At 51.1% G+C, this 12619-nt stretch overlaps 2 protein-coding genes across 2 annotated transcripts in view; both read right to left on the bottom strand.

Annotated features, from left to right (window-relative positions):
• Nucleotides 1–8838, bottom strand: part of Gcn1 (GCN1 activator of EIF2AK4) — a 60766-nt gene extending 51928 nt beyond the window's left edge. Inside the window, exons 1-2 of the mRNA XM_021187137.2 lie at nucleotides 8769–8838; nucleotides 2863–2965 (exon numbers count right to left, since the gene is read on the bottom strand). Coding sequence (XP_021042796.1) covers nucleotides 2863–2965; nucleotides 8769–8786 — 121 coding nt within the window. The 5' untranslated portion in view covers nucleotides 8787–8838. The remainder of the gene's footprint in view (nucleotides 1–2862; nucleotides 2966–8768) is intronic.
• A 1681-nt stretch (nucleotides 8839–10519) lies between these two features.
• Nucleotides 10520–12619, bottom strand: part of Rplp0 (ribosomal protein lateral stalk subunit P0) — a 4177-nt gene continuing 2077 nt past the window's right edge. Inside the window, exons 3-5 of the mRNA XM_029533859.1 lie at nucleotides 12424–12609; nucleotides 11382–11522; nucleotides 10520–10752 (exon numbers count right to left, since the gene is read on the bottom strand). Of these exons, the coding sequence (XP_029389719.1) occupies nucleotides 10591–10752; nucleotides 11382–11522; nucleotides 12424–12609 (489 nt within the window). The 3' untranslated portion in view covers nucleotides 10520–10590. The remainder of the gene's footprint in view (nucleotides 10753–11381; nucleotides 11523–12423; nucleotides 12610–12619) is intronic.

The following is a 12619-nucleotide window of genomic DNA, read 5'->3' as shown; positions in this document are numbered from 1 at the left end:
GGGCTCAGCAGGGCAGGAGACCCCAACATCTCCCTCTCCCCACAGAGCAGGGCTCAGCAGGGCAGGAGACCCCAGCATCTCCCTCTCCCTACAGAACAGGGCTCAGCAGGGCAGGAGACCCCAGCATCTCCCTCTCCCTACAGAACAGGGTTCAGCAGAGCTACGACTGCCTGCTCTGCTCTACGGCCCGGGCATTGGCTTTTATACTGTGCTGTTTAGTTGGTGATGCTCGGCAGGTACTTGCTCAAATACAGTCTAATACATGGTCTAAAAGTTAGCAGAAAGGCCAGATGTAGTGAGGCACACCTTTAAGTGCAGCAGGGGCCGGCAGATCTATGTGAGTTAAAAGCCAGCGTCATGTACATAGCCAGAGCTACACAGGGAAAACTGTCTCAAAAATAGACAGCATAAACCAGATGTGATGGCACGTGCCTACGGTCCCTCCCTGCTACTCACTGAGGTACAAGGATCACTTGATCCCAGAAGTTTGAGGCCAGCCTGGGCAACACAGAGATACTGTTTCTAAACTAAACAAAACTGGTGGGCAAGGTGGTTTACTGGGTAAAGGGACACACAGACTTTATAAGCCTGACTTTATTTCACCCCTGGGACCACGTAAAGGAGGCAGGAAGGTGCTGTCTCCAGAAGGTTCTCTGTCCTTCACGTGTGCATCCTGACACTTATACACATACCATACACAAATAGGCATGCACACAAAATGACAATAAAATTTTTTTTAAAGTTTATAAGCCAGGTGTGGTGATACATGCCTTTAATTCCAGCCCTCGGGGAGGCAGAAGCAGAGACAGGTGGATCTCTGTTGAGTTCTAGGCCAACCTGGACTACATAGTTGAGTTCAAGGAGAGCCTGAACTACACAGAGTCTGTCTCAAAAAAAAAAAAAAAAAAAAAAGGAAAAAGAAAAGCTTAAGAACCATGAGGAACCAGGACGGGACAGGCACCTGGAACCTGCACTTGTCAACTGTGGGAAATGCAGAGAGGGCAGGAAGACAGGGAAGAGAAAGGCTCTGCTGAGAGCACTCAGGCTGCTCCATAACCAAGGCACCGCCCCATGTGGTGGGCTCTGCAGTAAACCCACCCCCAAGGAAGAAATAAACAACAGGAAGCCATGCAGGCCAGCCGGGCAGAACAAGAATGCCCTGCCGTGCTGGTGAGTCAGCTGGGACGAGCAGGACCCGGCAGACCAGAGCAAGCAGTCAGCAGAGAGAAGCTTGTCTGGGGAAACTCAGCCCCTGTGTGAGGCGGATGGAGCCCGGGAGGAGCTTTCTCGGCACATCCCATTTCAGGAGCCCAAACGATGGAGAGGAAACAGGCAGAGCTCGGAGCCCCAGCCCTGTGGGGCTCTCAGCACTAAGGAAACAGCCGCCAGAGCCAGGGCCAGGCTGACAGACCAGGAACAATGACAGGAAACACCCGGCGCTCGCTCATGTGCCACTGCTCAGAGCTGCAGATGCTCTTCCTTCCCCGCCTCACCAACTCTTGAGAGGCATCACAAGCTCCGAGTGTTAGATCCCAGGAAGGAGGCTGGGTGTTCACACCACAGCGCCTTACAGGTACAGCTTACTCGGAACTGTACATTCAGGGTTCCGGAAAAGCAAAGCTGCCCTCAGAGACTCAGAGTGCTTCCTAAACTGAGATGCAGAAGTCAAACGTACTCCATAAACAGTGTGTGTGTGCGCGCACATGAGGGATGCAATAGTTGGCAGTTATCCTGCAGGGAACTCTAACCAGCACGGCTCAGTACATGCATACATTTGGCATCTCTGCACAGCAGCCTTAACCGATCAGGGCCTTGGGAGAGTCACCACCTAGTAGGCATAAAATTTTACACCACAGCATTCACATACAGGACAGCTGAGAAACTCACGCAGTTACACCTGACACCACTTACAGGTTTAACAAGCTTGGCTGTCACCCAGGCAATGGCAGGTGGGAAGCAGCAGGTGGGAACGTTGGCAAGGGAAGACTGGGAGGAAAAGCCAGATGTGGTGGTTTACATCTGTAAGCTCAGCCCTGGGAAGGCTGAAGCCAGAGGACAGACATGAGCGCCAAGGCTGCTGGGCCCATCCAGGGAGACCTTGGCGAGGGAGGGAGGGAGGGAGGGAGGGATAGAAGGTAGGCCGGCTGGTCTGTTTGAGTTTGGTGTGGTAGTGCACACCTAGAATTCCAGGACTAAGTGCTAAAAAAGGAGAGTGGGGTTCAAGGCCATTCTAAGGAGTCCTTTTTCTCAAACAACCACCACGACTCTCCCCCCCAAAAAACAAAAGTTAGTAAAATTCAAACGCCTATAGGGAATGTTCTCAGGGCGCATTAGAAAACATGGATCTCTCAATCTTAGCAAGACTTAGGGTTAGCTGGACTCCACCTGTCTTCTCAGGTCTGTGGATACACAAAGAACAGTGTCCCAAAACGCAAAGAAAATGTCTGTGTGTACTCAGTATAACGCTCAGGAAAAGACTGACGTATCTTTTGGAATCAACATAAATAAAACTATGAATAATGGCCGGGCAGTAATGGGGCTCACCTCTGATGCCAGCCCTTGTGAGGCAGAGGCAGGCAGGTCTCGGAGTTCGAGGCCAGCCTGGAGTACAGAGCAAGTTCCAGGACAGCCAGGGCTAACTGGAGAAATCCTGTCTCGAAACAGAACAAAACAAACCTACCTACACTGACCCAAATGTTTCAACTGTTTTGAAGAACATTAAAAAAATAAAAGAAATTTAAAAAAAGGGTGTAGTCAGAAGCAGCCCGAGCAGGGGTCATCTCAGTCAGCGCAGGGAGAAAGAGGGCGCACGCACCCTGACTTCTCACAGACACAGCGGCGCAGGCACAGGCAAATACACACCTTTGCCAGCAATGCATCGCCCCAGTTCACTGAGAATCTCTCTCCGCTCCTTCACGCTGGCTGTTGTCACCTTCACAGCGAAGCGCTTCAGTGTCTCGGAAACCTGTGAAGACCAAACCCACACAAAGTTTCAGCAGACATGACAAATGCTGAGGGTGTGTGTGTGTGTGTGTGTGTGTGTGTGCAGGCATGCATGTGCGCATGCACGGGCAGAGCCACTGCGTTCCTGACAGCTGGGGCTGGATAACATCTTGTCATGGGAAGCTGCCTCTGCATTATGGGTTTTAAAAGCATTTCTCAGCTCCACCCACTAGTCACAGCCAGTAGCAGCCCACTCTCCTCCTGCCCTAGTTGTGACAATCAAGTCCCTAGACGGTGTAGCATCTCCAGGCACAGGGAACAAGAACCACCCTCAGTGTGGATACACTGTCTTAATCCAGTCAGCAGCCTTTCCTGAACTTGGGCAAGGCAAAGACAGAAAGCATCCTTTCAGAAACACCCCAAAAGTCCACCCCTGGTTGATGGCTGTGGGGTGAGGGAGAGCCACGTTCCTAAGAGAGGTGACCACCGCCCCCCAGCGGGCAGTCCCACCCCCACGCGCATGTCGGCAGCACTAACCTCACCAAATGCCAAACCTGAGGACCCAAACACCAAAGGAGATGACGGAGCCACAAGTCAGTCCTCTGACTTCCACACACAGTGTGGCACAGGCACACAGGAGCACATTCACACACACATACATACCCAGGCAAAATAAATATGCCTGTTTTTAAAGGGGGAGGGGCTGGAAGATGGCTTAGGGGTTAAGAGCTGATGGGGCAGGAGACTGAGGCTCCCCACGCGGCAGCTCACAACCGTCTGGAACTCCAGCTCCAGGGGATCTGATGCCCTCTTCTGGCCTCTGCGGACACACGGGGCAGACAGACAGGCACTCACGCATACACATGAAATAAGATTTCTGTTAAGTGATCATGAATGTGGAAAGGGTCTGTCCTGGGGCACTGGGTAGTGAGAGGGTGAGCAGGGACAGATATGATCAAGATACACTTCCTACAACAGAACAAATACACTTAAAAAGGCCGTACAAGCCAGGCCCAGTAGCATGCACCTTTAATCCCAGTAGGGGGCAGAAGAATTTCAGTGAGTTCAAGGCCTGTCTGCTCTACATAAAGAGACCCTGTCTCAAATAAATAAATGCATGAATAAATAAATAAATGGCAGTACCTTTTCTTTTTTTTTTTTTTTACATTGAAACTATACCTCAAAACTCCAAGCTTGTGAAGTCTAGGGAAGGCCCACAGTGTACCCGGCAGGCTCTCCCTTATCAGGGAGAAGGCCAGGACCCTGCCACTCCAGCAGAAGAGAAGCACACACCGCTCGCTGACAGGGAAAGACCAAGAGGCTGGATCCCAGCTCGCTCTCACTAGCTGTGGGCACCAAGTCAGACATCGGCAGCTCTAAGCTTCAGTTTCTCTAACGAAGGCAATTAATTAATAGCTCTTAACTCTTGGGACTAGTATGGTGACTAATTCACTCAAAAAGCCTACTACTGTTAATAAGCCTGTGGGGGCAGCACCAGCAGGCCCATCTCCCACTTCCACAACACAGGCCTCGGCCTCCAAGTGGAGCCAGTGTCACAGCTCTGGTGTTCTCAGAACTAACCCTGAACCCAAGCAGGTCTGTAAAAGGGCGCCAAGGCGTCCCCAGCCTCCGTCAGCAGAGGCCCCAGGGAAACCCGCTCCTGAGGGGTAGTCGGCAAACTTCCTGTGGCGGGCTGCGGGTCCACAGGCCAATCGACGGCTCCGAGTGGGTTAGAGAACATTGGTTTTTGAGGACAGTTCACTCGCAGGAAGTTGAAATCGGTAACTTGAGTCAAGGGCGCAAAGAACAATGCCTTCTTTTCCCGCGTACTTTGGAGAAGGGCGTTCATTGCAGTGTGGAGACTAGGAAGCAGCTCGTGGGAGGTCCACACAGTGGGTCCCAGGTTCGGGCTCACCGGTTCCTGCTTTTTCTTTTATGCTTAAATTCCTGGTCTAATTCTCTAGGGAATGAACACGGTGGAGTCCAAACTTATAAACTATTTCTTGCTTTTATTTATTTATTTGTTTGTTTTTGGTTTGGTTTGGTTTTCTTATGGCCCTGGCTGTCCTGGAACTCACTATACAGATCAAGCTGGCCTTGAACTTGCCTGCATCCTAAGAGCTCAGAGAAAGGAATGCGCCCCCAGGCCTGGCTGGTTTTGGTAATTTAAGTGTCCTTTGTTCTCACTTCCATACCTGCAAAGAGCCCAGGAGCTCCAGATCTGTCTCACAAACCTGAGCCTGGCCAGCACTTCAGTGTCACTCCCCACTGTCCCCAAACATGGAGGTGCTTGCACTGGGCCTTTTGTTTTCCCCGCCAGTGGCCTTCGGACCCTGACCCCACCACTCTCTCCATCCCATCAATTGCAGTCCTCAGGGTTACAGCGAGCCAGCTGCGGTGGCTGGTGCTGGAACTGTAGGGAAACAGTACCGACCTCCATCTAATGACCATGTTCCTCATTCCACCTAGAATGTATTTCCCTGGAGTTAATAATTGCCCTTCCCACGATCCTGTTTGCTGTGTTCTCCCTAATCGTATTAATTATTCAACTCAAACTCTTGGGTGTGTGTTTTTATTCCGGAAGATTCTGCCCTTCGCCCAGAAGGAGTCTGTCTCCCTGAGTTCTCTGTTCTTCCCCAGTTTGTCCGGTGACAGGCCCCCCCACCCCCACTCCCACCCCGGGAGGAGGCCCGTGTGAGGTAACCATCACAAGTGCCCAGTGTCCCTGAAAAGGTTCCAGCCTCACACTCAAGTTTGTCACGACCCAGAACTCTATGTTGAAATCATTGTCCTTCAGAATACTGGAGCGACTCTATTTCTCCACTGAATGCTAACCTTTAGCTAGGGTTCTGAAAACCAAAGCTGTTGTAATATTTTTTTGTTCAGACATGGTTGGTCGCACTATGTACAGACCTCCAACTCCAACCTACTGGGTTTGGGTTCTAGGAATGCCTGGTTCTGCTTCGATCTTTTGGAAGGGACCAGGTTTTCTTTCTAGAAACTTCGAGGTCTTTTTGGCATTTTTTAAATTCCATGGTCCCATGCTTTGTTGTAAGTCTACTTTATCCACAGTGCTGAGAACTCTGTCTGGAAACATCTCCATGAACTCTGCCTTTCAGAAATTCTGCAAGGTCTTTCGGGTTGGTTCCTGAGTTTCCTAGCTCATGGATCTGGAGTCATTTCCTTTAGTGTCCGGAAATCTGTATCTCACGGGGGGGGGGGGGGGTGCGCACCCTTGTTCCAGGGTTGGGAGGCAGAAGCAGATCTTAAAGCCAGGGTTACACGGAGAAACCCTGTCTCAAAAGCCAGCGAACCAAACTCTCTCTCTCTCCTCACTTTCTAGCTTCTAGACTTTGCCACTGTTGCCTGCGCTCTGCAGCTCCCACATCCATCTGCTGGGTCTGCTTTACTGTGCTGGGGACCAAACCCACGGCTTCACACGAACATGCCAGACACAAGGTCCATCACCGAGCCTGCCCTAGCCCTAAAATATCTTGGAGGAGGGGTGCCAGGGATAGAACCTAGGGTCTCGGGAATGCTGGGCTCTACCACTGAGTCCCCCACAGCCTAGAGAACATGTGCGTGTGTACCGTGCATGTGTTCAGATGTACACATGCCATGGTGAGTGAGTGTGTGTGTGTGTGTGTGTCCAGATGTTCACATGCCATGGTGAGTGTGTGTGTGTGTGTGTGTGTGTGTGTGTGTGTGTGTTCAGATGTTCACATGCCATGGTGTGTGTGCGCATGCGCGTGTGCGCACGCACGCACACAGGTCAGAGGATAACTTTCAGGAATCAGCTCTCTCCTTCCACCAAGGGATACAGGGGTCACATCAGGCCATTTTGCTGGCACATCGACAAGGGCCAAATAGGCCATCTTGCCAGCCCTGTATTATATTTTTTAAATCCTTTACCAACCTTAGTGAGGTTTGAGAAAATAACGCATATGTACTGCCCTCTGCCTTCCAATATGGTAACATTAAACTTCTTTTTTTCTTTTCTTTTGTTTGTTTTTGTTTTTGAGACAAGGTCTTCTCCTCACAGCGCAGCCTTGTTGGATGGCCTGGAACTTTGAGAGATCCTCCTGTCTCTGATTCCCGAGTACTGGGACAAAACAAAACAAAACCCCTGTGCCACCACACTGGGCAATAACATGGCATTAAATTCATAGTGAAAGTTCTCTCACAAACATGCAGGAACTTTTCATATTTGACAAGGAAGCTGAGGCTCCTCTTTTCCTTACTCAGAAGTCGCCGGACTAGGAGTAGCTTGTCATACAGCCCTTACCCAGCAAGCACGAGGCCTTGGGCTGAGTCCCCAGCGCTGCAAAGGCAGATAGGAAAAGTTTCCTACGGAAACCTTATATGCTAAGACCCTTTAGGAGTCACGCTGGGCGTTAGAAAGATCAGCTCTCACGCCTCCCAAGTCCACGGGTGTCTCTGCAGACATCACTGCCCAAGAGAGGATTTTCTGAGATGGCAGGCAGATGACAGCCACCACAAACCTGACGAGGCTGCTCTGAAGACAACACTTGAGCCACAGGTGGAAAACCGAATTTTTAAATTACCAAACCCTTGCACTGGAGACCCTTGCGAAGCATCTTTTCAATGATCAGGCTAAATGGCCCCTCTTTGGTGGGCCTTGAGGATCAAACATAAAAAAAAAAAAAAAATCAATTAATCTCACCCCAGAGACTCAAACTGTCTTTTAAATACGTTCCTGCCAGGCAGGGTAACCCACGCCCCCCCCCAACACACACATTAGGGAGGCACAGGCAAGATGGCTACATTTTTTTTTTTTAAATTTGTTTGTTTGTTTCTCAAGACAGGGTTTTGATTGTGTGTGTGTGTGTGTGTGTGTGTGTGTGTGTGTGTGTAGCCATGTCTACCTGGAACTTGCTCTGCAGACCAGGCTGGACTGGAACTCACAGAGATCCACCTGCCTCTGCCTTCCAAGTGCTGGGATTAGAGACGTGTGCCACCACCGTGCCACCACTACCTGGCCTTGATCTACATTTTTGAAAAGGGAGGGTGGGGTGGAGACATGGAGGGAAAACAAAAATTATGTTTCTTATTTATTTCTTATTTCACCCTTCCACGAGGCTACAAAAGAGGCTGAGGTGGAGAAGGGTGGGGGGGGGGTAGCCTCAACGCCTCCCTGAACTGCAAGGTACCCACCGGTGTGAACGCACGAAGGTGTCAAGGCTCTTGTCAGGTGAGGACATTTTGGGATCTCACCCAGGACCCAGTTTAACACCCAGCAAACCCACATGGGACCCTACTACTTCGTCTCACGACATCGTCCCATAACATAACATAGGAGATCGGTATTATCGACACCATCCTCTGTGAGAAGGACCGAGACCCGGAGGGGTGATGTCACTGATCCAACGCCTTGGCGAAACCAACGCGCGGAGGCTCAACTCCCAACTCCGTATGGACGGACATCAAGGCTACGCTCCGAGTGTGGGCACCGAGTCGGGGGGCCTCTGCATCGCCCCGCGGGCTCCGGAGAACCGTAGCCGATGCCCAGCGGAAGCTCTGCCACCGCCGGGACCCGCACAGCCCCAGCACGGCGCCCGCTGCCCCGAAGCCAGGCGGATGGCACGATGCTCGAGCCCAGGGTCGCCGTGCTCGCCCAGGCCGGCCGGAGCCTCGAGCCGCCGCCGCCGCCCCCCTGCCCCGCGCCGCCGCTTCCTTCTGCGCCCTCCGCGGCCGGTGGGCGCCGCAGCCTCCGACCGGGGCAATCCCCGCCGCCCCGCCGCTCCGCTGCCCGCGCTCCGGTCCCCGCCGCCCGCCGCGTTGGCCGCCGCGGTCGCCCGCCTCACCTGCGTGTCCGCCGCCATCCTGCCGGCGCCCAGTCCGGAACCGCTTCCGGAGCGCTTCCGGGTCACGGCGGGGCCCACGCGGCAAGGCGAGGCCTGGCGTCCCCGGGCGGGAGGGCGGCCTCAGGTCGCGCGCTGCAGCCCCCGGACGCGGGGAGCTCCTGGATCGGGCCTCCCCGGGGCGGCGCCCTGCAGCCCCGACATCCTTGGAGGGGGAATCCCGGGTCCAACCCCGACATCCTCCCCCCACATCGTGCTGTTTCCTAGGCTCCAGGAATGAACCCAAAGAACTAAGTCTCAGGCCCTGGGGGCTTGGAGCTTAGAACAGGTGATGGCGAGGCACGCGGGAGGGATGCAGGGATGCTCCGGGAATTGCGCGGTCCTGCTGGGAGCCTCAGCGGCAGGCGGCTGGGGACAGAGCTGAGGAAGAACTCCGTGTCTTTGGAGAATGATTGAATTTTTACTACAACTCAAGAGTGTGCTTGGAGAATGCGGTCTCCAGGCTCCTTGGCCCTCAGCAGTGACTTTCAAACTGCGAATTAAAGCGATACAGCTGGGGCCGGGCGTAATGGCGCACGCCTTTAATCCCAGCACTTGGGAGGCAGAGGCAGGCGAACTTGAGGCCAGCCTGGTCTTATAGGGTGAGTTCCAGGGCTACACAGAGAAACCCTGTCTCGGAGAGGGGATGGGGGGAGGCAAAAAAAAACAAAAATCTATACGGATGTGTAGCGATATCACAAGGTTCGTGATAGCAATAGGGCATTGCATTTGATACAGTCTTCACCTACTTGTTAGAGCCCCCGTTTTTAAAATCCTCAGCTTTTCAGACTTAACACATACTGAATGCCTATATGAATTTGTCTAGTTAGCTGTGATGCACATGGTCGGACAGTATTTTAGGTCTTGCAGTGGCTTTTTACATAGTAAGTTATTCTAGTTTGGACCCTCTCAACTAGAAGCAACCCTATATGCACACCTTAGTGGCTAGTTATTAACTGCCCCAGTATTCAAGCCTTAACCTACCAAGAAAAAAACTAGCCAGCACGTCGTGGAGACTCAACTGCACAGCTACACAAACACAAGTATTAACTTCATTAGTAACCACACAGCAGTTGACTCAAAATTACTGCAGCCAAAAGGCTGAGGAAGATCAACTTCTACACCAACCCTCATCTCAAAAGACAATCAGGCACTGGAGTTCAATCACCTGGATATTCCTGTGTCACAGCTCATTATCACTATCTTCTCAGGCCCTTTCAAACTAATTCCAGTCCTTAAAACCACCCCTGCCTCAGCCTTAAGCAACAGGGCTGGGCCTGCATCACGCTGCCTTGGAACAGTAAGGGTACCTATTACCAATGGCTTGGGCATCCAGTGATCTACAGAAAGCAGGACCTAGACACCAAGCCATAGAGATTTGGTATGACTCAGGTCTCTTAACTGTCGAGCTTAGTATACAAATGATATATATCCAACATGGACAGATAACTACTATATATATATATATATATATATATATATATATATATATATATATATATAGCCAGACTTGGGGCTTGGTGACATACACCTTTAATTCACAGCCGGAAAATCTTTGTCCCAGGCCAGGCCAGCTATGGCACCAAGAGACCCTGTCTCAAAAAACCCACAAACCCACTAGCTTTAAGATGCCAACACAAAGTGCCACCCTAAACAGTAGTGGGCTTGCCTTTTCACCCTGCTTAAGTGAACAAACTAAATAAATCCAGACCGAGTTTTAAGAGAAGTAAGCCTTTATTTCCATCTTTCTCAAATTAAGCAGGCTGACTTGGTTGTGTTGAGGGGATTAGTCGAAGAGACCGAATCCCATATCCTCATCTGATTCCTCCGACTCTTCCTTTGCTTCAGCCTTGGCAGGGGCTGCAGCAGCCGCAGGGGCAGCAGTGGTGGCAGCAGCTGCAGGGGCAGCAGCCGCAAATGCAGATGGATCAGCCAGGAAGGCCTTGACCTTGAGGGAGAAAAGGCAGTCAGTGAGCATGATCATAGGTCTACCACCTACACCCTTCCTGCTGAGACCTGACTGTCCTGCTGGCAGCCCTAGGGGTCTGTCTTTTAAAATGAGAGCATGCATACCCTGTTCAGGGCAGACTCAGGCCTGAATGAACTTCCAGCTTTCAGAACTGGGCTCCTCAGGCCACCCAGTCCTCATGAGTACCAAACAGGACTTGGAGCATGGGTTAACGGCTTAGTTGGTCAAATGCTGGCTTTGTGTGAGAAGTCCTGGTACTAGTAGTAACAAACCCCAACCTGGTGGTGCGTATAATCAAACACCCAAGATAAGCTTTGGGGCTGGAGAGATAGCTCAGTGGTTAAGAGCAGTGACCGCTCTTCCAGAGGTCCAGCAACCACATGGTGGCTCACAACCATCTGTAATGGGATCTGATGCTCCCTCTGGAATGTCTAAAGACAGCAACAGCGTACTCATATAAATAAAACTTAAAAACAAATAAAGACCAGCTTTGGCTACATGAAACCCTGTCTTGTCTCAAAGTACTTAATTGTGTGACATAGCGTATGAATACGCTAACTCAGCAGACTGCCACTTGCCAACCTGTGGTCCCAAAAGGACAGCCTTACCTTTTCAGCAAGTGGGAAGGTGTACTCAGTCTCCACAGACAAAGCCAGGACACGCTTGTACCCATTGATGATGGAGTGCGGCACAGAGGCTACAGTCGGGTACCCAATCTGCAGAGACACGCTGGCCACGTTGCGGACACCCTGTGTGCAGACAAGAATGACATTTTAGCTCCTCTCAGTTCAGTCTCAAGCCCGGGCAGAGCCAAGAGCCATCAGTTTGTGCTCACCCTTCCTCCAGACCTGAGTGTTCAATATTCCTCACAGTGACTGAAAATCTAAGCTGTTAACCTAGTACTGAGCACTATCAGAATATTAATTTCCAGATGTGATTTACCAGTAATGAAACCTTTTTCCAATCTTGAATTATGATTGGGAACGGGCATGGTTGGAGTTAGAAATATAAATATATAAACAAGTCAAAATGTTAATAAAGATTAAAATGCTAAACCTATAGATGCATGTCTAATTTCAGTAAGTTATTCACTCAAGGAAACAATTTTCTTTAAAAGTCAATTTAAGCCGGGCATGGTGGCGCACACCTTTAATCCCAGCACTTGGGAGGCAGAGGCAGGTAGATCTGAGTTCAAGGCCAGCCTGGTCTACTAGTTCTAGGACAGCCAGGGCTACAGAGAAACCCTGTCTCTAGTCAATTTAGTGGCAAGAGCCTGGTGTGGGACAGTCCTTAAAAAGGAAGAGTAACAACAATTTTAATTGTTAGCATTAAATTGTATTCTTATCAACTCACTACTCAAAATCTCACCCACCATTAATGGTCTAGTAGTTTTGTTTGAGACCTGGCTGTCCTCAAACTCCCAAGAGGATGCCTGCCTCTGCAGGGATTAGAGGCTGGGCCCCCGCAGCCAGTGTTTTGCTATCATAGGTTAACAACCTTTAGAGTCCCAGCACAAGCCATTCACCAACACACAGCCCCCAACTTTAGAGTCAATTGTTTTCTGCAGATGAGAAAATGGACCAACTGAAGATGCTAGCAGACACGCATCGGTCACACCCAGAATGGGAGAAAGGAGCTGGGCAGACATACCTCCAGGAAGCGAGAGTGCAGGGCCTGCTCTGTGATGTCCAGCACTTCTGGGTTATAAATGCTGCCATTGTCAAACACCTGCTGGATGATCAGCCCGAAGGAGAAGGGGGAGATGTTCAGCATGTTCAGCAGTGTGGCCTCGCTGGCTCCCACCTTGTCTCCAGTCTTTATCAGCTGCACATCACTCTGAGGAAGA

The sequence above is a fragment of the Mus pahari genome, chromosome 23, assembly GCF_900095145.1.
Source record: "Mus pahari chromosome 23, PAHARI_EIJ_v1.1, whole genome shotgun sequence".
Classification (NCBI taxonomy): domain Eukaryota; kingdom Metazoa; phylum Chordata; class Mammalia; order Rodentia; family Muridae; genus Mus; species Mus pahari.
The sequence above is the reverse complement of the archived record's forward strand: the minus strand, read 5'-3'. Positions and strand labels throughout refer to the sequence as shown.